We start from the raw sequence: 25,384 nt of genomic DNA, 5'->3' as shown, positions 1-25,384 counted from the left end.
AACTAAAGTGAAATGCATTTAAACCCAGTTTAAATCAATAGGCTTTAAGTCACCATATATCTACCATTAATTTCATGAGAATTTACAATGCACTTTAGTTCAGCTGGAGCCATTGTAGAATGCACATGAACCAGAACCATTGTTACCAGTTTAAAGTACTGTACTTAGGGGAAACCTTATAATATATAAGCAAATCACACATCTCAATCAGACCTAAGACTTATTAACAGCAGAAAGGAAATTCAGGAACAAAGTAACTTTTAAAATTGTATTTTAATGAAAAAAATACTGTATGAATAGAAATGGAAGTATAACAAAGAATTTTTAGCTGATTCATGAAAACAGAGTTACCAATAGAGGAAGGAAATACTTGATATTAATCTTTTATGCTTAGCTATTTCTCCTAGAAAATTGATACAGATACTACACTACTTTTACACCACAAACCTAAACACATTACCCAAAAGGAAATCCCATTACTGAACTTACTTCCAAGTGATGCTTTTCGGATTTGGGCTCCAACTGACAACTATATAATCTTAACCATTCACCACTCTGGTATCTTCATGTTATATTTCTATTTCTTGCATGCCAGAAAGATGACACATAATTTTAATACATATCCTGATTCTAACTGCATATACTTAGAACTAAGGCTCACCAATATTAATGGATCTGATTTAAAAGTATGCTCAGAATTGCCTGGAATTCAATAATATTTTTGTCTGACAATGCATAGGGCTATCATTTACATAGGGCAATGCAAAAGTCTCTTCCTCTCTCTCTCATACACACAGACACACACTTTTCTCTAGAGCCCCTTTATCTCGTTATGAGATCTGATTATGCACTTGCCTCCCTCTGCACCATGATCCTGATTGAAATGGTGGGACAGGCAGATGTAGGAGTGCTTTTAAGACGGAAAAAATGAGAAGGAAAGTCAGGACATCCAATCACAGATCTCATCTGAAGATCTGTGATTGATCTTTGAAGATGTATCTTTGTGGCAATATAGGCTGATTCCCACAAGGCTTCCTGCCCCCAGTTCTTGGTCAGACTTTGCTATGCACTAAATCACCTTTGAAAAGTCACCCAAACTGGTTTCTCACACTGTTATCACTCAGACTCAAAATGCTGCATGCAGCCAAGAAGATGGTGTGTGAAAACTGACCTATGCTGACCTATGTGTGTGCATGGCACCAACATTCAAACAGCTGGCTCACTGCATGGAACCACACCTGGAAAGTCTGCATAGATAAATCCAAGGTGTCATGCACAGAAAAGGTTATTATTTCCCTGGGGAACGCCCTCCCTCCAGATGTCAAGGAGATAAAGAACTACACAACTTTTAGAAGACATCTGAATGCAGCCCTAATTGGGAAGTTTTTAATGTTTGATGTTTTACTATGTTTTTATATATGCTGTAAGCCACCCAGAGTGGCTGGGGAAACCCAGCCAGATGGGCAGGGTATAAATAATAAAATTATTATTATTATTATTATTATTATTATTATTATTATTATTAATAATTTGGATTACATAAACATTCTGATTCTGAGCACACTTATATTGAGAAGCAAGTCTTGTCACTGAAATATCTATAGGACCTCCTCTTGGAAGGACTACAAGCTCATTAAAGTAAGATTAAGATCAATGGGGCTCACTTTCAAGGAAAACGTTAAGATTGGTACAGTACTGTACAAGGAAATGTGCCCTTTTCCATTTCCTTGCCACATCAAAGTTGTACAAATCACTATTGCCAATTTGCAGTGCGTTCCTATGCAAATCTACTGAGAAGAAAGTCCCAATGAGCATAATAGGACTTAGTCCCAGGTAACTTTGTATAGGATTACAGCAACAGTTATTTAAAGAAAGTGATTGAGGTGCCATGTTACTAGTTTTTAAAAGTTATTCAGTGTATGATTGCTCTTTGGCATATATTGTCAGATAAACAAACTAGTTTTTCTCCCATAAGCTGGAAAGAACAGGCACGTGCTCCAGTGTTCCCCATATTTAACAGTGTTCCTACTAATATGCCTTAGTATGGTCCACTTCCCATCACAGAGACTATTCAAATCAGTTTCTAGTGTGCTTGTATCTTCCTAAAATTGGAAGAAATATATTCAGACTGATCCATTTGAACATATAGTGGGGATAGATAAGCATTCAATAATGTTACTTGAAATAAAATATCTATTATATAACAAATAAAAATATACATATTAAGCTAGTGGCTGGCAAGCATTAAATCCATTTTAGACGTATGCATATTCTGCAAGTGAAGTATTCCAACACATCAGAGGAAACCTTGGAGGGGGAAGGAACACTTGCCTAGCACAGAACAGGAACCCAGATTTTTGATTTTTTTTTTGCTCAGACAGGTTCATTCAAAGTTATGATGATCCTTGCCTCTTTTGATACTGTATTCTAAGCTTCTCCAGCTGTTCAAAACATTGCGTCTGGGCCAGCTTCAGTGTCCGGTTCTCTTCTGTCAGGTCTGCATACTCCTTAGTTAGCTGAGCAGCACCCATGTTTTCTTTCTCAGCTTGATCTAGCCTAGAGATCAGCTCCCTTCTGGAAAAAGAGAGAGATTTTTAAATGTCCTTTGTGTCCCTTTGGCTTGGATCCTAAGAACTATGAAAAGAAGGAAAACACATTAAAATGCTGTTCTGTGAACTCTTAGCTAGCAGAAGACCTCTGTATCAGGGTGAGTTACAGTATAAGAAACAGGAAGAGGGAAAATACTGGCTGTGTCATATGAACCCTAAAAAGCAGTTAAAATGTGGTTAAAAAATTTAAATATTATACAACTCACATTGAAAGCTTAATCCTTCATGAATAAACTGAACACATGTATATGGGCAATGTTTAGACAAACCTTTGGTTTTGATTTTACAATTAATCATATCTTCTCCTCCCAAATAGGAACATAGGAAGCCGATTTAGATGGAGCCAAACTATTGACCCATCTAGTTCAATATTGTCTATGCAGACTGGCAACAATTCTCCAAGATTTCAGACAAAATATCAAAAGAAGAGTGATCTAACAACCGTAGTGGGAGGTGATATGACAAGATAGCCTGATACCCAAGGCCATCAGATACGTGGGCCAAAACCACGCATCAATGTGTTAGATAGCAATTTTTAGATCCAAATAATCTTTTGACCAGATGGTATTGGTGACATGCCAAGACTCCATACTCAAAACAGGTAAGGACAAACTCCATGAATGATACACACCCCCAACCTCTCCAGGTCACAGGATATGAATCTATGATTGCCTTTCTCTTGCCTATGGATGCCTCTGTGAATCTAACCTTTAAGCTTGCAATGTAGACAGACAATGCAGAAAAAGAAATAACACACGTAGGAGGAATACAAGAAAACTCTCTCTCTCTCTCTCTCTCTCTCTCTCTCTCTCTCTGTCTCTCTGAATGTTATCCTGTGTTAGTCATATTCAGAGAAGACCCATTTAAATAAATTAGTTTACTCTAAGCATAACTTAGATGTCACTCATTTAATTTTAACTAGTCTCTTTGATTAAAGCAGAAATTCTTCATGCAGATTTTACCTTTCTGAGTATATGACAGTTATTCTGAAAAGGAAACACACACTTACTTTCTTTCTTCAAGCAGTGCAATTTCCTTTTTGACTTCATAGTATTCTTCTGCTATTTGGCAGTGCTGTTTGAACACCTGCATAGATTCCTTTGAGTCATGGCAAGGAGGTAGAGGCTTCATAAACATAAAGGGGGAAATAGCTTAAGGTTTTTAGCATTCAGATGAATAATCAGAAATGAAATTTAAACTGAGATGTTATTTTAATATAATCATGTGTGTTCTTATAATGAGTGGAGAATTGTCTCATGAAAGTATTAGCTTAAAAAAGAAGACACCTTCTGCATCTGTTATAAGAATAGTAGTATTAATTTGCAACCGGTATTAAGGATCTAATTGATTCTATGGAACATTCACGTTATACATATTTATGAATAACAGCTTTGGCTTTATAATAATTATTTAATTAAATAATGCAACCAAGTCACATAAGCTAAATTACAGAACACAGAAGGCAATGTAAGAATGACCAATTATTTCTAAAGATATAAAATCCAAACCTGAGCCCTGAGCTAATACTTCTGACAACTAGAGCCCTGGTGGTTTGGCTATGACCTTACATAGCCCCTGATTTACAACACAGATAATATCACAATCCAATTCATGTACAGCCTTGCATTTTGTTAATCATATCAAATTTAAAGCATTTTACACAAGGACATAGGAAGAGCCTGTTGAATCAGACCAATGGCCCATCTAATCCAGCATCCTGTTCTCACAGTGGCCAGTCAGATGCCTGTGGGAAACCAGCAAGCAGGATTCAAGCACAAGAACACTCTTGCCTTCCTGTGGTTTCCAGCAACTGGTATTCACAATTTACATTTTCATTCTACAGAGTAATCATACCTGTTTCTCCAGTGGTAACTATGTTCAAGGTATTTTTTATAGAGTGACATAATGTGCAAATACAGGCTGTGGACCCAAGCAGCTTACACTCTAATTTTTTTACATGGGGAGACAGAGGGATAGGAGGGGTATGGGTAACAAAATGTAGAAATTAGACAGCTGAGTCACACACAGAGAGTTTTGGTTTCACGCTGGGGGCAGGGACAAGATGCTAATTCAAAGCCTTCACAGGGTCATATATGACATTCACAGCAATAGACATGGTTAGACTTCATCAAACCTGACCACTGAGCATTCTGGCTAGGGCTCATAGGAGTTGGAATCCAGTAGCATTTGAAGGACATCAGGTTGCCTATCTCACAAAAGTTTAGAGAGGTGGGAATCACATAAAGTTGTGGGAGAAGACTCAAAGGTCTAAGGAGCCGAAGAAGCCGATTCATTTAAGAGGAAAGGAAACAAGGGAGCAGAAGCTGGGGAGGACAAGGACAGGGGTATAATAAGATGTACAGATCTATTGCTGGATTAGTAGATATGAATACCAAAAAGGAAGACAAAGATTAAGCAAAGAGATAGGATGGAGCAAAGCCATGAAGACTTTTAATGCTAGATTTAAGTGTGGAAAAGATTCTGCCCAGAACACTACCTGAGAGCACTATGACACAATTACAGCATCTCAGAGTCAAGGCAACTCAGTCTAACAGAAGCAGATGGTGGACAAGTGGGGAAAGACTGAAATTCTAATGTAGTACTCCAGGCAACAATAACTGGGGTGGGGAGTGGGAAAGATGAGAACTCCCTACTACTTGGGTTGGGCATTGCACTCATAACTAGTGATGCAACAAATAGTTTAATATTCATGCTCTTCAATGCTACAGAACCCCAGTGATGGCAGAAGAGATGTTCTCCTGGTGGCACATAACTTGTCAGGACATGGTGAATATGGTGGCTGACATAAGGTCAAGTGAGTTCTGGGTTGATGGGAGGGGCTCCCCAGGTTACCAGAACTGCTCTGATTTTGCTGCAGCCTTGCCCCACCCAATCTCTGTCCCTATGAGGACAGCAAGACACCTACCGCTACTGAGGAACTGTTTATGTATCACAATTCATGATTCAGGGAGCACAGCCTCTAGCTTCTGATGAGGTATGCTTTTATGTTCCCATTATTTTTCGTTTTCACTGCAACAATGTAGGCTGAGGCACAATGGAAAATGAACTATGTGATGCACCCACCACTTCCTCAGTTCACTTCATACGTCTCTCAGTTATTGCCCGTTGAAACTCAGACCACAAGAAGTGGGTTAAGCTAGAAGGTAGCATACTTACTGCTAATCTTCTGGAAATTTCCAGACAGGAATTCCACACATTTTTCTGTTAAGGAGACACCCCCCCTGAAATGTGTCCTATGCATGTCAACACTGTCTAAAGAGGGTTCATTGATTTATTTATAAAATACTTTGCATTCTGGGCGTGGGGGCTTTGTAGGTTTGGCAACAGTTCCTAAAGATCAGCATTGGTGGACAATCTGGCCAAAGGAGAGCTTTTATTCTACTACTGATCTTCTCCTGCAATGTAAAGATGCAGGGAAGAGTTTGCAGTGTTGTATTCTTTCCATCACAAAAGGCGATTATATACCCCTGAAACTAATTTTAGTTTTTATATGGGGGGGAGGGGAAAACCTGGGGCCTTCAGGTACTGTTGGACAACAACTCCCATTGGTCATGCTGGTAGAGGTTGATGGAAGTTAGAAGCCCAACTATATCTGGAGGACCACAAATACCTCAGATTATCCTTTTTGGAGGTTAAGACCTTCAATAATATGTTATTGTCCTGCACATGGCTAGACATACAGCAGGTTCCAATGTCTAGGGTGGGATTTATTCCCAAGTATACATACAACTGCAGCCTAAGGCTGGAACCCTATCCTCCCTTATCTGAGAGTAACCCCCACTGAACTCCATGAGACATTGTAAGTCTAGTAAATAAAAATATTCTGATATGATCTAAATCATCATTCACTAGTTATTCTGGAGACACCTTTCTGTGCCTTTGAATGAGCAGCACCTTAATTCAGGCAAAAATCAGTGGCCACAATTTGTCTGTTATCGTGGACTGTGTGTAACACACTTTGAAAAAGGTAAGTAAACTTCTCACAATACAGCAACAAGCTGCTTAAGTAGAAGAAGAAAATACTTACTTCATTCATCTTAACTCAGTTTGTTGCCCAGTTGAGAAGCACCCAGCATTCCATTGATCTAAAAGAGAATCTATTTCTAACTCTGCTCCCTCTTTTTAGGCTCCTCTATTTGTGGAGAAAAATACTTGGAGTCACTCTGTTGGGAGTGGCACAGCACATTCATACTTGCATTCAGCCTTTTAAAATGGCATAGTATTTTTTGCTAACCTTCAGTATGTCACTTCAGTAAGAGTTCACTATAAGAAGAATGGCAAATGATTTCACCTAAATAAGTGATAACGCTACAACAAAGAAGCAGGTGCCTGCTTGTAATTGTCCTTGAGTTCAGTGTAAATATTATTGCTATTTTCATACCCCTTGTCCAGTGTGTGTGTTAAGATCTTAAACACCTTCTCTCCTTCAATCTGAACATGGTTTTACCTACTTTCAAACCTGACATTCTCACCACTGTGCTTTTCTGTTACCAGTATTTTCCTTCTAAAGACTGGCTACACATAAAGCCATGGGAGATACAGAAGGTTAAAGTGGGCATCTAGCAGTCAATCACTGTTCCTTTAGTAATTTTTACAGGGACTGCATGAGGGGACACAACAAAAGCTCTTAGCACGTAAACATTTAGGGAAAGGCTATTGTTATGAGCCTTTCTGTATATATTATCTATGAGAATGGGAAACTATGGCAAGTCAAAATTCCTATCCTTAGGAATGAGGCCACATCTTCCAAGGTACGGGGCATAATTTGTGGGGGCTGTACCCTGTTCACCACATTTGTTTTCAATATCTGGAATTAACCTAGAACAGCAGTTGCCAACGTTTTGGGGAAAAAACTGGAGAAACTGTCATGCCCGTGCCAACCAAGCACACGCCACAACCTATTATATTAGCTACAATAGAATGCTTCTTTCTGTCAGGATATTATTACACGCCGAGCTGCAAAAGCTGCAGCAGCGAGGCTCACGTGACTATGTGTCTGTTTTCATCCTGTGAGAAAGCCACCAGTTCTATTAGCTTTCCCACACATGTGTTGTTTTGTACCTTTTACTTTCGTTTCTGGCTCAAAGATGCTGGACACGCTAATGCACAGCTCTGACCTATCGAGCTGGCAAGCAGAGGCATACTCTGCACTTTATCTATAATAAAGTAGTTTTAGCCTTAATGGCTTGTGTGTGTTGTTCTTCACGCTGGGGAACAATCACATATCAATGTGCCCCTGGACTCGAGTAGCCAGGAGGGCACGTAGGCTTCGTCCCTACCTGGGGGTGAGTCTCACAACTTGCCCCAGCGGGACGTCTGCTAACACTTTCAAGTCTAATTTCAGCTGGTGGGAGAGGAGGCCCCTGTGGACACTAAGGAAAGCCTTTGCGAAGCATTGTGCACCTAGAGGCGCCATATAAGCAACTCTTGACCTAGAGCTTAAGGTGTAGGAATAAATCAAAGTGCCCCTGAACAGGCTCAGGGTGCATTTCTCTCACCAATGGAGTAAATAATGTGGGCTGTATTTAAGCACTATAAACTAACCCAGCTTCTAGATTCCTGACCCCTTTTCATTGGTCTAGAAGTAGCTCTACTGCAAGAGGCCTCCAAGAACCCTGAAGGGCTGGCCCAAAACATTTTGCTGCCTGATATGAAGGATATAAAAACACAAGAATGTAAGAAGAGCCTGCTGTATCAGGCCAATGACCCATCTAGTCCAACATTATTTTCTCACAGGGGCCAACCAGATACCCACAAGTAGGACCCAAGCACAAGAACACTCTTTCCTCCAGTGGTTTCCAGTACCTGGTATTCAGACACATCACGAGGCAAAATATAGAAGCTGATGAGAGTGGCAGTTCTGTCTTACTTCAACCCTGATGCTAGCACAGCATCCTTCACCATACCTGAGGGTAGCAGGTTAGCTTAGGGATGCAGGGCAGACTACCTGGGACACACTGATCTGTCCTACCATAGGCTGACACTGCTCCCCACCCGCCAGGATTGACCAGCAGAGGAAACAGTTGCACTCTGCTTAATGGTAGGGCCATTGCTGCCAAGTTCCTACATAGAATACCATTAGGAAACCAGTTTTGTTACCAACACCTGGGTGGAGCTTGAATTCCACAATCCTGTTCAGCCTTCACCAGCCCAGTGCCCTCCAAATGCTTTGGATCACAACACCCATCAGATTGATCAAGCTAGGTTGGACTGGAGCTTGCAGTCAATATCAACTGGAGGGCATCAGATGGGCAAAGAATGGTCTAGTTCGGGAAACACCAGAGACTTTCAGATCAGAACTAAATTTTGCTCAGAGTAGACCCAGTGAAGTTAATGAACATGATTAAGTAAGGTCCATTAATTTCAATAGCTTTACTCTGAGTAAAATTTAATTGAATACCACCTGGGTTTTCTCCACACATGACCCGCTCCTCCGAAAGAATTATCCACCACCAGGTAAGGGCCTAAAAGAAACACTAGTACAGTTGGTTGGATGCAGGAAACCGAAGAGAAAGAGGTTTGAGATTTGAAATGCTCATAAAAGTACCCACTGTTTAGTTTTTGGACAGAGAACAAGACATCTGTAAAGACCAGGACATTTGTAAATGTTAAGGACAGGGTTTAAAAAATAGCAACAAAGGGCAGGATAAACATAACAGAGATTCTGAAAATGTGAGACTATATTTCTACAGTGAGGGCTTAGGAGGCTAAATGTGCTTTGGCTGAGAGAGCCGGGGGGGGGGGGATGAATGTGTCTCCAAATATAAAGCTAAATCTGGGGGTAAGAGAAAAGAACAAATGGAACTGATAACTGTGGTTCTTGTGTGAAACAAAGAAAATAAACATAGGCCAGGGATGTTGCTTGATGTTACGCTTAATTAGTGCATGGTTTCAAGTTTGGATTAATGGTCATCTATAGTTTTCTTGGCTATTTAAAAAGTAACCAAATGCATACTTCTGGTTTGTGCCCAGTACTCAACTCGCCTTATAATATGTTCAGGCTTTCGTGAATGTTTCTATTGTTATCCTCTCAGTAAATCCCCTTTCCAAAACTAGAAAACTTTTTATTCTGGATTTAGGCAGCCCGTGTCTTTCTCCACCCACCCCTGGCTTCCTATAAAGAGAAAGGCAGCCCATCTGTCTAACAAATCTGTCATTTCCTTCTTTCCATGCCTCTCATTCCCCCAATGTCATTTTTAGTCAGCCACTTGCATAGATTGCTTACTGAAATTTTAATAGCTCAAGTGGCCTCCATCTTGTATCTTTAGAGATGCCTGTCCAATTTAGTCTGTCCCCTACCATAGTCTGATCTAAATGTGAGGTGGAAAGCATGTAGCTGTTCTGTTTTGATCAGGTTCAACTGTGTCAAAGCCATGTTCAGAAAATCTTAAATACTTCCAAACACATATGAACTTGCATTGAACCGTTCACAAGATCATAAGGCAGCAAATGACTGTTAGATTATACAGGCTGTACTGGAATAGACATGTAAGAACTGTGTTTCCCAACACTTATAAATCAATTAATTATCTATCACCTTCTCTGTACCTGTTTTTTATTTTCCTTTGCAGGAAAAACTATCCCATGGCACAGAAAACAAAGAAAGAGGAATACAGGAAAGAATACACATTTGCCTGATTGGTGTATTCGGAACCAAATACTTGCTCTGCATTATGACATACACCAGGCTTCCTCAACCTCGGCCCTCCAGATGTTTTGAGACTACAATTCCCATCATTCCTGACCACTGGTCCTGCTAGTTAGGGATCATGGGAGCTGTAGGCCAAAAACATCTGGAGGGCTTTTATTCTGTATTTTTAAATGTCATACAAAGTGGACTGAAGAAGCATGCATGTCTGAAAGAGATGCATTCTTTTATATTTATTTCATTCACAAATGTGCATTTCAATATTTTTACATCATATTTGAGCACCTGTGATGGCCCCTGCATTTCAAGTGAATACTGAGAAATGCAAAGTTTGTTTGTGGCAAATACATGTTTGCTATCATACAGGAAGTGACTGCTTCAGTGTACATCAGGTGGGAAACTTGGTAACATGTAAAATGACCCATGGGGTGGGGGTGGGTGGGAAATGTTATGTGAAAGGGGCCTAGGGACCAAAGGATTCATGTACCCACTAGAAAGTGCAAGGCAAGGGAGGGAGCAAAGAGAACATCACATTGCAAAGTCTACAGACAGCTGGTTAAAATGCCTTCTGTCACTGTAACATTTTGACCAGGCAGCTTTAAGGGGAGCAAGCGGGACCAAACTGATGGGAGGTGGGATAGCAGAATTTCCACATTTTGAACTAATGTTTTCCTAGAAAGCTTCTAGTCTAGTTTTTATTTAAGGAAAGAGAAAAGAGCAGAGGTCCTTTGCTGCAAATAACCAAATGTGGAAAGTGCATTCTTTCTTTTTCTAGATGCATGATCTCAGTCTGAATCTGTGTTCTTATTCCAGTGACGCACTTGAACATGTACTTCAAGCCATCTATATTCAGCAAAGTTCTTGTCCTTACTGGGACTTGTTTTTATATAAATTTATTAGGCTGCTCCTAGTTCAACAATATAAAAAAGGTTGATGACAGGAAGCTTTATTGTCTCTCCAAGCCTTCTGCAAATGTAAAAGATTATACCTGGCTGATAAGGATAATTTTAAAACTGTTAAATCTTATTCTTGCTTGCATAGTGCAGCATACAATATATACATAGCTGACTGTTATTAGCATACATACATTGCAGATATGTGTTGGTAACAGTGCCATTCACTTCCCCCAATAAATGTTAACTAATGGACCACTGATTCAGTGCCTAAAGGGAGACCCTTTGCCTTTCCGGACCTCAGGGCTTCTCCATTTTTCTGCTCATCATTATTAACTTTATGCAACATTTCTCCTACTGCAGAAGGGTTGGATTCAGTACTAAAATGTGGAAGGAATAAAAGACACTGTTTAACTATGGCTGCAACAGAACTTCCTTCTGTGTAAATATGCATAGGACTGCACTGTAAAATTCATGAGCTGAATTGCAGCTCCATCTACTTTTTCTTAAAAAATAAAAATGGCAGTTCACCCTTTTTGGACTGACATTCTGGGAGGGTGAAAGATTCTGCCCCTCGCCTTCTGCTCCTTTCACCTTTAAACTAGTGTGGAGCCAAGAATTTCTCCTGCATTTTTAAAAGTATTTTACGTCGGCCAATGAGAAAAGAAATTGTGTCCAAAAATTATAAAAGGGGAGAGTTGATTTCAGTGAAATTCTCATAGGTTATGTGAAGCACCTTACTTCTGAGGTGGGTGAAGTAGGCCTATCCTTTCTTTCATTCTGCACATCATCTCATCAGAGGACTGCATTTTGCATACTTTCTGGGTGCCTGTACTTCACTTAAGCTCTAGGAAAGCTAGCCTGAGTAACTTCTCCCATGTGCTTTTTTAGATCAGGAAGTGCAGGCAGCTTGGGAGAATGCAGAGTACAGGAGAAATGTGTACTGGAAAGAATAACTCACCCAGCACCCTTGGCCCCCTCATAATGAAAAGGTAAGCTAACAGACACTCTAAAGAAATTCTCAAGTGCCCTGATAATAAGGCAGAACACTTGAAGCCTCTTTCACTGATGATTGTGTGGGTGGGTGGGTGGAAATCAGGGCACAGATTTCAGCATAGAACTACTTTACAGCTGCCATCTGCCATCTCTTGGGGTGAAAAGATGGAGATGGAGATATATGGTGGCTGGGAGAAAGATCCAGAGGGGAATGAGAAAGAATACAAAGAGTTTGAGTCAGATGAAAGGTATCTTGAGAGATGTCTGGAAAGGTTGCTTCAAAATTAATCGCCTCCTAACACTGCTCAAGGTGGGATGAAATTTCTTTTTTCTTTGCTACCTGAAGGCCTCCCATTGTCTCAGGAAGAGATGTTTCACTTTATAAATGTGGGATAACCAGCCTCATGTGACCAACATACTTAAGTCTAATTAATGCAAGAAGGGGTTAATACCACAGAGTAAGTTGTCCTGCCAAGCTTGGTTAGGTCACTTCTCCTCATTTTGGGTGAAAGTTAATCAAGCCTACTGTTGTACCTCAGTCTACCAGAGAAGCTCAGAGAAGCTCAACATGGCTCTAACAAGCGTCTCTTAAGTTCCTATACCAATAGTATAATTTAAGAATTTTCAACACTGTAGCTAAGCCAAGCATTACTGCCTGTGCAACTTTTCTAAATGCTGCATGAACCTGAGCTTTGGAGAGTTTGTAAATAAAGCATTTTCAACTTGCCAAACATGTGGTCTTTTTCTATGTGAAGAGAAGAGGGAGGTTTTGGAACTCACAAGGGCATATTTTAAAAGCCCAACAGCCTATATTTCCATGCTTTTCATTTTTATAGTTTGAGTACATACATTGACAATCACTCACTACAACAGCAGAAGTCCATTTATGATAGTTATAAATAATTGTAGTTGACACTACGGATTTTAGTATTAAATAAAAGAGTCACCTGGAGCTGCTTTTCTAAATCTGGAAAAGCCAAAGGAAACACATTCTCAGGGGGTGTATCATCTGAAAAGAAAACAAGTTTAAATTATTATTTTGAAATCTTAACAATTATTAAGAGGCAGACTACATCATCAGCTGATGTAAAGCATAGAAGAAATGTGCATGCTTACATTTGTTTCCCATCTATACAAACATATATATGGTCAATTACTTAAAGAAGGGGGGGGGGCTGAGTACCAAATATGGCCCCCGGGCGCCTATATCTAGTCCTCAGTCACACCCACTCTCCTCAGGCCACAGCTCTCAGCAGCCCTACGTCACAACCCCCTTGAGTGTTTTTGTCTGGCTGGAATGTGTCTTTGAACTCTGTTTGCATGGATGGAAGATAGAGATGTGTGTGTGTGTGTGTGTGTGTGTAAACCAACCTGATGTACAAGGTAAAACTTGACATTTGCCTCTGACCTTGGTCATCACTGGCGTGTGGCCCTTGGGAAGACTGCCCAGATGGGAATGCAGCTCTTCTTTTGAAACAAGTTCCCAACCCCTGTAGAGCGTAGGCTCTACATTAGAAACAGAGACTTTGGAAAAAACGGATTGGGGGTGGGGTGGGTGAGTGGGTCTGTGCAGGGTGGCAGCTCTTTGCAAACAATTTTACTGTACATGGAATCACCTTTAGGGCTTCATCCATCACATGACCACTGTTGTGGCATCAAATATGTAACGAATAGTTGTGAAGAAGCCCGAGGCTACCTTCTTGGATAGCAGCCCATTGAATGACAGTACTAAATGCCACTGGACTTAGGGAATCATGAAGTTCAACTTACTTTCTCACAGTTTTACAGATAATCTCAAAAAATAAAAATAAAAATTGACAACAGTGGTTCCATTAAGTCTAAGCCCATTGACTGCATCCATTTCCCCTAAAAATAAGGGATCAGGATCCATAAAGTTCATAGATCAACATTAGTTATAGTCTTATGTGAAGTTTTTTTTGGGGGTAGGGTTGCTGCTGCTGGTTTTTTGTATCTTTTTAATAGATCTTGTTATGATTTATGTGAAAATTGTTTGGTTTAATTGTCTATTTTTTATGTTTATTTATTGTTTATGAATACTTTTGTTATGTTGCAGTTATGTATTTTTTATGTTGTAAGCCACCTTGAGCATGGTTTGAACTGTGGAAAGGTGTCATTCAAATAATATTATGTGTATGTATGTATGGCCAACAGTATGCAGATAAAAGCTTCCGGAACTTTATGGTTTCACATAGTACAACTCTCTGCTTCAGCTCGTTACTTCAGTGGGCTTGAACATGGCTTGTGCTGCTGCCTGTTGAAGTCAAGTTCTTCTAAGCATTTTCCCATTTTAAGATTGGTTGACTGTCGGGATCGCTTCCAACAATACAATTATATGATTCTATTACAGTGGTACCTCGGGTTACATACGCTTCAGGTTACGGACTCCGCTAACCAGAAATAACGCTTCAGGTTAAGAACTTTGCTTCAGGATAAGAACAGAAATCGTGCTCGGGTGGCACAGCGGCAATGGGAGGCCCCATTAGCTAAAGTGGTGCTTCAGGTTAAGAACAGTTTCAGGTTAAGAACGGACCTCCAGAACGAATTAAGTATGTAACCAGAGGTACCACTGTATTCTTACAGTACATGCAAACAGAGGCCTGATCTTTTCCTGACTGCCACTTGCATGCATTTTATAGGGACAGGGGGCTAAAAATGCAACATCAATACAGCTCATACTGAGATAGTCAGAACATGTATTTTGTATTCTGGGATCATACCAGAGGACAAAAGAGGAAGGACCATCAAATATTACTATAGAAGAATGTGAAGAGTGAACAGCTGGGTAGTGGTGACATTCTCCTTTTCTCCTGGAATGAGAATGGAATGACTAGATCCCTGGCTGGTTGCCACAAGGCAGCATGAGACTGCCTGGGCTAAGGGGAAAGCTTTGGTGGGTTTGGTGTGGGCTCGAGGCTTTATTCTTCCTGCATCTGGTTTAATCTAAATACCTCTGGCTTATTTATATGCATGTTATGTGATATATCAAATGGCTCACTAATATCACAATGTGATACGTCTATTGTTTCTTTGGCCAACTAAATTCTTTCAAGAAATAAAGGCAAGTATGGCTGAAAATAATCCTCCCTATGTTAAAAGTATTATTATTGTTGTTAATTCAGAAATCCAGGATTTTAATGTAGTTGTAATTGGGCAGTAGTGAATCTACCCAGTGCAATTAAAGGCTGGAGAGGTAAAAGGAGCCAGGGACAAAATTAACAGCTTTCGCCATAGATGGTAGGATGATATCTGGACGCCAGGTCTACCTGTTGATGAGCAGTAGATACCTACTGGGAAACATTGGATGATTAGATTTGGTATTGTTTTCAGAGGCCAGGTCTGCCCAGCTTAGTGGACCTGGTGTCTAAGCCTTGTTGCCACTTAGTCGCCAGGTCTACCAGAAGGAGTGCTAATTATGTATGTATATGCTTTGCCTGGTCCTGGAAAGATTTCTACAGATGTCCATGAAGAGTCTGGAAAAGCCCTAAACCTGCAATTCTAAGCATGCTTGGCAGGAAGTGTCAGTGAAGACAAACCTAATATTTTAAAAATAGTTGCAGCTGGTTTTTCAGCTACAGTGGCCAATCCAGCTTCCTCTTGGTATTGGAATTTGGATGCCAATACTCATTCTATCAAGTCAGCTGCTGAGTCAAACACCAGACTTGCTCTTCCAGCCAGTGTTCCAGGTGGACTGCAAGTAGGTATAGGGGATAAATGCAGTTGTGTTGACATTTTAATGCAGAACTCCCAAAGGGCTTATCCAGACTTACCTTTCCTCTGCTCCTTCCAGGCATAGTCCGCAATTCAAAGGTCCATATCCAAGCACTCCCCTTTTTTTCTCCAGAGTTTTCCCTGTGAAAATGCACTCTTTAAAGCTCAATTGGATCAAATGTCAATCTACAGAAACCCCGAACTGACATTTTCTCCAATTCAACTTTAAAGAGTGTGTTTTCATGGGGAAAGCTCAGGACAAAAGAAAAAATACTGAAACATGGAGAGTTAAGGCGTGGACCTCTGGCTGGAAAGAGTGGGGACAAAGGTAAATGTGGATAAGCCCTAAATCACAGTATGCAAACTGAAATACAGCTTTCACTTGCAATTCTCACTTTTCCAAATTTTGCAGTGCTGTTCCATAACCAAATAATGTGTAAAAAATATGTATATTAGGGGACAGTAGGCATAAATATAAACATATTAGTTAAAATAACATTCAAAAATGCATTGCATTAGGTAAATTTGCTTGCCTATCTGGAGAAATTCACACTAAAATGTTGATGAATTTTCATGAGAACTTTAAAAAATAAATAAATCACAAGCTGATGCGGAACTGCAGAGAAACTGACTCAAGATTGGAAAAATGAGAAACCGAGAGAATCCAAAATGTACATCCTTAGGTGCAAGCTTTCTTTGCTTTTTTAAAGTACTACATTTATGTTTACCAATATGTGTTTTAATCCTTTGCACAATTGTTTTAAAGAAAGCATTTTCAAAATAGTTCTTTTCACACAAGCTGCTCAGAGGATTCCCAAGGGGCTGGGGAGGAGTGCTTCCTGTGATGTAATGACCAATAGCCAATCAGCACTACCCACAAGTAGCTTTTGCTGCAAACCGGTACTATCCCCCTCCTCCCGCAAAGAAAAGGTTTGATTCCAAAGAGATGAAAGTACGTCTGCTCTACTTCTCTACAACTGTTAGGTCTATTTTCAGAAGCCTCAACTAGTTGTGATGCTAATTGTGCCTAAGCAATTCATATTGACAGTTAAAAAAATTTAAATAGCACATGGAGGGGAGGTTATCTCATGGTCCCAATCAAAATCTCCTCCAGCCCTAATACTCATTGGTGCTGATAGGATTTTCATCAGGACCATAATGAGGAGAAAGGGTTAAATCCCTTACATGTTGTGCACTGTGGTCCTAATCCTTCTGTCTCCCCTAGGGTGGCTATTTAAATATTGGGCATGCTAATTACCTTCTCATAATTAACACTGCAGTCCTCAGTAAGCAAGTTTATGATAAGGGCTGTTACTTTATGAATTTTATGCAACATCTTTATTGTCAGTTGCAAGTGTTTCACTTTTCGCAACAGAAAAGGTATTGCGCATTTTTTAAAAATCAAACCAAATATTCTAAAAGAAAAAAGTTGAATCACAGTGAATGGCCAAAAGGAAAGGCAACACATGACTCAAGTCACATTGGTAGCACAGCTGCTCTAAGAACATTTTGACAAGGATACTGGATACTGATACAGTACTTACTTTGGCAACTCAAGAAGCCCATACAACTATTTTTATTTCTAACATGAGTATTTCTTTAACACAATATTTTTAACAATTTAATGGTGGTAAAAAAAGGTAAAGGTAAATGACCCCTAGACGGTTAAGTCAGTCAAAGGCGACTATGGGGTTGCGGCACTCATCTCTCTTTCAGGCCGAGGAAGCCAGCATTTGTTCACAGACAGCTTTCCGGGTCATGTGGCCAGCATGACTAAACTGCTTCTGGCACAACGGAATACCGTGATGGAAACCAGAGCGCACGGAAACGCCGTTTACCTTCCCGCCACAGCAGTACCTATTTATCTACTTGCGCTGGCGTGCTTTCGAACTGCTAGGTTAGCAGGAGCTGGGACAGAGCAATGGGAGCTCACCCTGTCATGGGGATTCAAATTGCCGACCTTCCAATCAGCAAGCCCAAGAGACTCAGTGGTTTAGACTATAGCACCACCCACTCCCTGCTTTACCTTTACCTTAATTTAATTGTTTATGAATTGGAAATGCCATGGGTTGAACCTGGGATCGCCATCAGTGATATATATCCAATTCCATACAATTTATGAAGAACATTTTAAGCATAGAAAGCTGCATTATATTTGACAGGTCAGACTTTACCCAATTCTTTAAATTTAAATTCTTTATACGATTTTTAGACTGCTTTTCATCCAAAGTCTCAAAGTGGTTTTTAAGATGAAAACCAGATACATTTTAAAATAAAAGCAACCAGTATAAACAATGCCGAAAAGGGTAGCTGGGATTAGGCCCAGAAACAGTGCCCAACAGTGCCCAGCTCAACAACCTCGGTAAAAAAACAAAAAAAACCTTAATTTTGTTTCAACAACTTTTGCGTCCAGATTTTCACTTTTTGAAATACGGCAACCCTAGCTACACAACTCGTCTAAAAGCCTGAAAACATAAAGGACTTAACTAGATGACAGAAGGTCAGCAATGATGGTGCCATCCATGCCTCTAAAGGGAGAGAGTTCCAAATTCAGGGTGAAATTACTGAGAAGGCCCTACCCTCCATTCAAATACAGAGATCAATACTCGATGGCAACACTACAAGCAAAGCTCTCCTGATTGATCTCATGGTCTGAGCTGGCTGATATGGCCTAGAGTTGCGTACTCTGACTGCAGTTCTCTCAGGACTTAAGCACAAGGTATTTCACATTACTTGCCACTCAATATTTCTTTCATTCAAGATGGCAGGAATCGAACCTGGTACCTTCTGAATTCAAAGATGTGCTCCATCACCAATGAGCTATAGTCTACAGAGGTGGGGAATCATTGGTTGGATTCTAACTCTCATCAGCCCCAGCCATCATGGCCAATGGTCAAGGACATTGGAAGTGTAATTCCTCAACCTCAGGACCACCACTGGTTCCCACCGTAGAGTTTAATCAAGTTGTCAACTCTGTTGTTGTAATAATGGTTTGGGGTAGAGCAAAATAAATTTTATAACAGATTTAGCCGTTAACCATAAGAGCAATTGGGGGGGGGGGAGCCACCTAAACTTGCTTAGCCTATTTCCCTGCTTTACACATGACCAAAAAAACCATTTATTCTGCTCCTTCTAGTCCAATACCCAGTGCAATACCCAGCCTCCTCACTTTCAGCTCAGCTTCTTGGTCCTTGCACTGTGGATCCTCTGCAACACTCTCCATCCTAGCTTCTCTTGATTTCTGGATCTCTCCTGTAATAATACAGTAATGACCGCTCCCCATATCGAATGGGGGGCGACTTTTGGGGCTCCTGGTAGTTCAGGCTGGCTTCATCCTCCCCATGCTGGATACCTGGGGTCTCCACCTACCTCAGTCAACCGCCCAATCCCGCCTGGGGAGGCGTTGCCAGGGGATTCGCCAGGTAAGGGGAGGGACCGCCCTGTCCGCACAATAGAAGGTGTAGTTTACCTGTGAAGTGGCAGTCGGGCTCCAGAGCTCTCCTCTAATAATAATAATAGTTGTACCCTGCCCATCTGACTGGGTTGTCCCAGCCACTCTGGGCGGATTCCAGCATATATAAAACCATGATAAAACATTAAACATTGTTTGCCAGCCTCACTTATATATATATTCCAACACCTCTACTCAGCATCTTTGCTTCACAATGAAGTCTGTTTTAAAGTTTCTTGTTCTCTGAGTTGCTTCTCCCCCCTCATAACTTCCAGTTTCCTGGTCTGACCTTTTCAACTCCCTGGCAAGTAGGGTAGGCCCAATAAAATTTTGCTGCCTGAGGCAAAGGAAAGGTGACTGCTCCACCCTTCCAGCAGGGGTGGAAGCCGAGGCAGCAGGCAGTTGAATCATGCTTCAACACTGGTGATGAGACAACATCCTGCACTACACCCAAAGGCTGGGTTAAGGGCTATACAGGTCGGCAGCATGCACAGCTCTGTTGTCCAACATCTTCCCACTTGCTTCCCACTCAGTAGCATCTGCTGCCCGAGGTGGTCACTCTACTGAGCCTTGAAGCTTATAGTCTAAACAATTATTATTGCAGTTTCATTCACAGGGACTCAAAGGTACAGGAGTCCTTTCAGGACCTGAATTTAATCTTAGTCATTAAAAACCTTTGACACCAATGTTTAATGCAGCAATTATTATAAAACCTTCAGAAAACTAAGTCATACACAACTTTTCCACATAAATTATGCAGAGGGAGTATAACATGTACATGGCATAACTCTTTCCCTCTCCACCCGGCACTTTAGCCTGCAAAACTGAACAGTCAGCAGTAATATAAAGAACAACGTCAACCAACTTTTTACTTCTTTTGTTTCTGAGGGAACATACAATCCAGACCAGCTGTTTCCTGAGAGCTTCCCTCAGTTTGGACAGGAAGGTATTTTCTTTTTACCCAATCTCATTTTTTTTCATACTCTCTCTCTCTCTCTCTCTATATATGTTGTCCTTCTAAAGATCCACCTAGAATTCTGTAATGTCAGCCTGCTGCTGTGCTAGGATTGTGTCTTTTTGTTGTTGTTGCAACTAAGAGCCCTGATGAACAATTTCAATGAAACAGGTTTGCTAATAAGATTATAACAACTAGATGGATATATGAGACCTCCGGGTATAGGGTGGTATATAAATATAAATAATAATAATAATAATAATAATAATAATAATAATAATAATAATGGGACCAAATCATTTCAAACACCTAAGAAAAATCAAACTGTGGCCCTGAAGTGCCATTTTGTGGCAATAATGGACTACCAGGACAAATAACCTTTAAAAAAATTGAATTTTACCTGCGGAGTCATTTAGACTGAAGGCAATTCGTATCGGTTTATCAGCAGGTACCCTTGCGGTGGTGATCATGTGGGCACTTGAGCCTATGCGTTTACTTATGTGTTCCAGCTGCAAAATATAAATATTGCATATTTTATGGGTCTTGAGAAGCCAATGCAATGTGATTTTAATGTTCTTCAAATATCTTCATAACTTCTCTGATGTAATCCTCTCTCACATTCAGGAATATCGCAAAGCATAATTTACGTGCAAGTAAATTCCCGGTCATGATTCTTTCACATATAAGGTCCACAGTGTGCAGAGAGAGGCAGAGCATAGGCATCATATATCTTTCCAGACAAATCCAAGTCTTCCATTTAACAATTGCTAGCCAAGACAATTTTTTCAGAGAAACTCACTGTATTTTGCTGCCATTATTGGCTTTTCCTAGGACAATGCAGGGTTTAGTGCAATTATATTTGTCTGCACAATGGGTGTAGGCATGTGGACATGCATAATTGATCTGTGACCAGTCCTTTCTAAGCATTATCGTCCAAGATATTTCTACAAGTTTTTGCACAATTTAAGGCATTTTAGAAACTCTACCACCGACAACCAAAGATTGATCAACGAAGGTAGAGGAGAACACCCATTAAACAAAATGATGATGAAAAAGTCGGGAAAACAATTCTTTGGCACAAAACAGCCCATTGCTTTACAAATGGGTTTTGCTTACAAATTGGCAGTGTTAATATACAATGCTATCTTGCAATAGGTCAGAGCACTGGTATATCTAACGAATATATCTCTAGCTCTCCAAAGCTTGTGGAAGTGGTCTATCTCTACTTTGCCACTGGAGAGATCATTTTAACCAGAGAAACTGGGGATTGATCCTGGAATCTGGGAGCCATGTGTCTTACAAATGACCTGTGGCTCACCTTACTGTCACTATTTCAGTGTAAATGAGTTGTCCTGTATCCTCTAAAACATAGCAGGGGAAGCTTTTGAGCTCCATGGGCCACATCCTTATCCAGATTGGACAACAACCACCTGATGTCACAATGATGTCAGGTTCAAGGTGCTGCTAAAACTAAGGTTTCCCACCTCCATTTCATCAGGGCCTTTAATGTAATCCTTCCTGAATTAGGAAGAGGTTTGAATAGAAGCTCCTGCTAAACAAAGGGGACGACGACACACATTTGTTTTAGCTGAGGTTTAAATGCAAACCCCTTCCTGAATGAAGGAGGCTGTATGGAATCCTGCCAAACTGAGCACTGCTCAGTTGTGTGCTCCTGTTCCTACTGCATGCAGGATTTAACCCTGCCCTTCCACCCAAGTGACACCAGCTGGTGGATGGGTGGATGTGGTTTGTGAAAAATGGCCTCATGGGCTAACATGGATCCCCCCAGCAGACCAAGATTGGCCCACAGTTCAGAGATCCTCCCCCCAACTCTAAAAAGCCAGCTAAAGTACATTTAAACCAGGTGTTCTGATGCTTACACTGTAAAATTTTAGACAAACAGATATGTCTGTAACCTAACAGATTTCATGAGTGCAACTAACTTGTTTTAATTCTGCATTAAATGAACCCACTATAAAATAAGTTTACTAAGTTTGAAGCCAGCCACTTACCTGCTCATTGCAGCCGATTATCACCATTTGGAGCATCATTCCAGAAAATGTGACTACTGGGCCAGAGAGTGATCTGTTCAGAAACCCTGCGATTTGTATACAGATACCAGATTTCCCCACAAATCTATTACTACTTCACTGCTGCTATAATATTGTGGCTAACAGAGAAATAAATCCACCGAGTCAGTTGTAAATTACATACTCAGCAGTGTAAGCAAGGTGCATTCATATTCCGCCATTGACCTGTCCTGTAGTTAGTATGGCGTTTAGCTGGTAGAAAAAACAACTCATTGCTCTGCCTCCCTCTAATGCTATACTTTTAATGTAATAGCAGGGAAATGGTTTGCTCAAACATCACTGGTAGAGATGGGTGAATCTGTCAATTTTAGTTTCTCGTTTTTCCAATCTTAAGTTCAGCTCCACATTTTCCTATCAATTTGTGACAAAACACCCAAATGAAAAACTCTATTTTTCTATGCAATTTCGACTAATACATATAATTCTGCAAAGCAATTTTCCCTAATAAAATGCAGTTTTGTATGTTATTTTCATTACTTTACCCTAATATATGCATTTTTGTACACAAGCTGCAGAATTGCATTGCAAAATGTGGAGAAGAATCTCCAAATTTTGGTTCACACATTGTTTCAGAAAGGGCAGACTGGGTAGATTCACCTTTAACATTTCACCTGGAAAAATACAATGCAGCTCTGAAAACTGCAAGAACTCTTGGAAAGTCTGGACTTTGCAGTCTTATGGCCATTGTATTTTATATTTTATTTTTTGAAGCACTTAAAAAAATATTTGATAGCAAGAACTAGTTCACACACAAAAAATCCTTAACACCATTCTCTAACAACATAGGATGTTGTGGTAGTAGGCATAAATTTGGCCAGCCCACATCTGTTTCCCAATGTACCTTGCTCTTTCAGCATTTATCTAGCAACTGTAACACTATCCTAGTTGTGAAAAGCATTTAAACATGTGCTTAAGCCAAGGAGTGTTGTCATTCATTTCAGGATGACACACTAATGCAATTTGCAGGCTCCGGAAGACTAACACATCGAACATATTGTGTTGAACCTCAAAGTGACCCATTTAGACTATTAAAATGCAATACCCTAAATTACCAAAGTTAGTGTACCTGGTCTACTAAAGCACAAGCAGTAAGTACATTGTTTGTTTTGAAATATGTTTGCTGTGAGAAGTTCTATGATATGTCCCATTTCTCTCAGATGATCATGGCAATATCTAAATCCGCTAATATCTACACAAGCACAGGTTGTAACAGTGTTAGTTCTGAAGAGAGCTTGGCAAAATCTTTAGACTTACATATAAAGGTTTGGGAACTCAAGTTATACCCTAGTCAATGCAAATAAACCAAACTTAGATCCATAATCTTTAGCTTGACTACTAGGCTATTAAAAGTGCATAACAAATATTATTGATGCATCACTTAGCTTGTTATCAATTATTTAAAATCCTATCTATACATGTATGATTAAATATTCTTATTGAGTACTGCTTTATTTTCTCTTCTTTACAATCACAAAAGCATTTGAGATGGTAAAGATACACAATTATAATTTATTGTTCACAGTATTGTGGCCAAACTAACCTCCTGCAAAACAGACAGAAAGCATGAATGAAAGAAAGGTTATATATTTGGAAAACCAACATCATCATCACTTTTCCCTCCACGAGTCTCCTGTGTTCATCCTTTGGATAGCTTGGAGCAATGCATGAAAGGCATGTTAAAAAGTGATCAAGCTGTGAAACAATTTATATGTTAAAAAGCGCAAGGATTTTGAGTAGCACAAAGCTAAAATGTGCCTGCAGCAAAGCCTTTTGTTTTTTTAAACCATTCTCTTATCCTGGTAATGTAAGTTTCTTTAAAAATATTTGGCTTCCCACTTTTCAGAAAGGCAACCACTTTTCCTGTACACAACACATACACATAGTTTTCTCTGTACTGTACCAAAGAATCCCAAAAAGTCTTCCTCTCAGAGAATGAAACAAAATGAATCTATGCAAAGAAAGGACGGAAAGTTCATTCACAACATTCTCTGTGTGAATATCATCAGTGAGATAAATTAAAAAGAATTGCTCCCTCCCCAAAATATATCCCTTTTCCCTCTCTCCTGATGAAACCTTTTTAAAATTAAAAAATCCCAAGGAAACAGTTCCTCAGTTCAATTGCCTGTGAAACAGAGTGATCCTTCCTTATTTATTTATTTTTTAAATCTGCAACAGAACTCAAGTTAAGTGTGGTTACAACTCAATCAGTTAGTTCAGTTTTCACACCTGTTGCCTTACCTCACTTAGTAGTGTCTGCACTTGTATAATCCAGGGCCAGCCACTGCCTTGGCTTGTCGCTGCCTTTATGGAGTAAAGATTCAATAGAAGAAAAGACTGCACCTGCTACATAGCAGCAAACTGACAAGGTCTGAGAAGTTGAAACAGCTGTCAGGGCAACATGCTGCTACCTGCACTTCCCATAGGCTTTTCAGTCCCTCAGGAGCACCCTTTTCCGTTTTCCTTCACAATTTCACTGTTCCTTCCCTTCCCTTCCTTTCCAACAACGAAGGATTACAGTGTTGTCATGCTTCATGGGGCAAAAAATCCTTCCATCAGAGGCATTATTAAAGCAGTGAACTGTCAAGAGTCCAAGATTTTTAATTCATTAGTCCTGCCAAACCTAAAATATACAAACAGACTTGCTTCATAGGACTGGAATGTTTTCAGCATGACCCAATCTGTGTCTGTGTCTATTCCAGCAAACTGGAAAAGATAGCCTGACTCCAGTCAGCAAAAATGTCTGCGTCTCAAATCAGCTTGGGTGACATTGCCAACTTGAACCGGCTGCAAGCAAACTATCAAATGATAGCTCCTGCTGCTGCTGCTGCTGCTATGAAAGCTAACAACTAGGTTAGATGTTTGCTGCTTTAGACCGGGCTCAGTAAAATGATACCATCCAATAAATGAGATGATAGACCTGCAGCAATGAAGAGACAATGGGCTATTCTTAGATGCACTGTATACTAAGGGTCTATTAATATTTTTCTTAAGG

The 25,384-nt window shown here is 40.1% G+C and overlaps 1 protein-coding gene across 3 annotated transcripts; it reads right to left on the bottom strand.

Annotated features, from left to right (window-relative positions):
- Positions 1-1,722: 1,722 nt before the first annotated feature.
- MAP3K7CL (MAP3K7 C-terminal like) lies at positions 1,723-25,082 on the bottom strand. Of its 3 annotated transcripts, none has more exons than XM_033146894.1 (5): positions 24,631-25,071; positions 20,703-20,811; positions 13,115-13,176; positions 3,619-3,734; positions 1,723-2,574 (listed from the first exon to the last, which is right to left on the bottom strand). In XM_033146894.1, exons 2-5 carry the CDS (start codon positions 20,770-20,772, stop codon positions 2,394-2,396), a joined length of 429 nt encoding a protein of 142 aa, XP_033002785.1. In that variant the 5' UTR covers positions 20,773-20,811; positions 24,631-25,071; the 3' UTR covers positions 1,723-2,393. The 3 variants fall into 3 exon arrangements, with proteins under 3 accessions (XP_033002785.1, XP_033002786.1, XP_033002787.1); XM_033146895.1 differs by lacking the exon at positions 24,631-25,071 and adding an exon at positions 24,293-24,317; XM_033146896.1 differs by lacking the exon at positions 20,703-20,811 and having other exon boundaries at positions 24,631-25,082.
- Between the last annotated feature and the right edge of the window lie 302 nt (positions 25,083-25,384).

This window comes from Lacerta agilis, chromosome 4 (assembly GCF_009819535.1).
Source record: "Lacerta agilis isolate rLacAgi1 chromosome 4, rLacAgi1.pri, whole genome shotgun sequence".
NCBI classification, from domain to species: Eukaryota; Metazoa; Chordata; class Lepidosauria; order Squamata; family Lacertidae; genus Lacerta; species Lacerta agilis.
This window is presented reverse-complemented; position numbering and strand designations above follow the sequence as displayed.

Bases quoted from the DNA above. Each gene is read 5' to 3' on its own strand.
- MAP3K7CL (XM_033146894.1), bottom strand. From the start codon at position 20,772: ATGATCACCACCGCAAGGGTACCTGCTGATAAACCGATACGAATTGCC. The intron at 13,177-20,702 runs GTAAAATTCAAT...TTTTCTTTTCAG, and splicing joins CAGTCTAAATGACTCCGCAG to ATGATACACCCCCTGAGAAT. The intron at 2,575-3,618 runs GTAAGTGTGTGT...CTCTTTTTCCAG, and splicing joins GCACTGCTTGAAGAAAGAAA to AAGGGAGCTGATCTCTAGGC.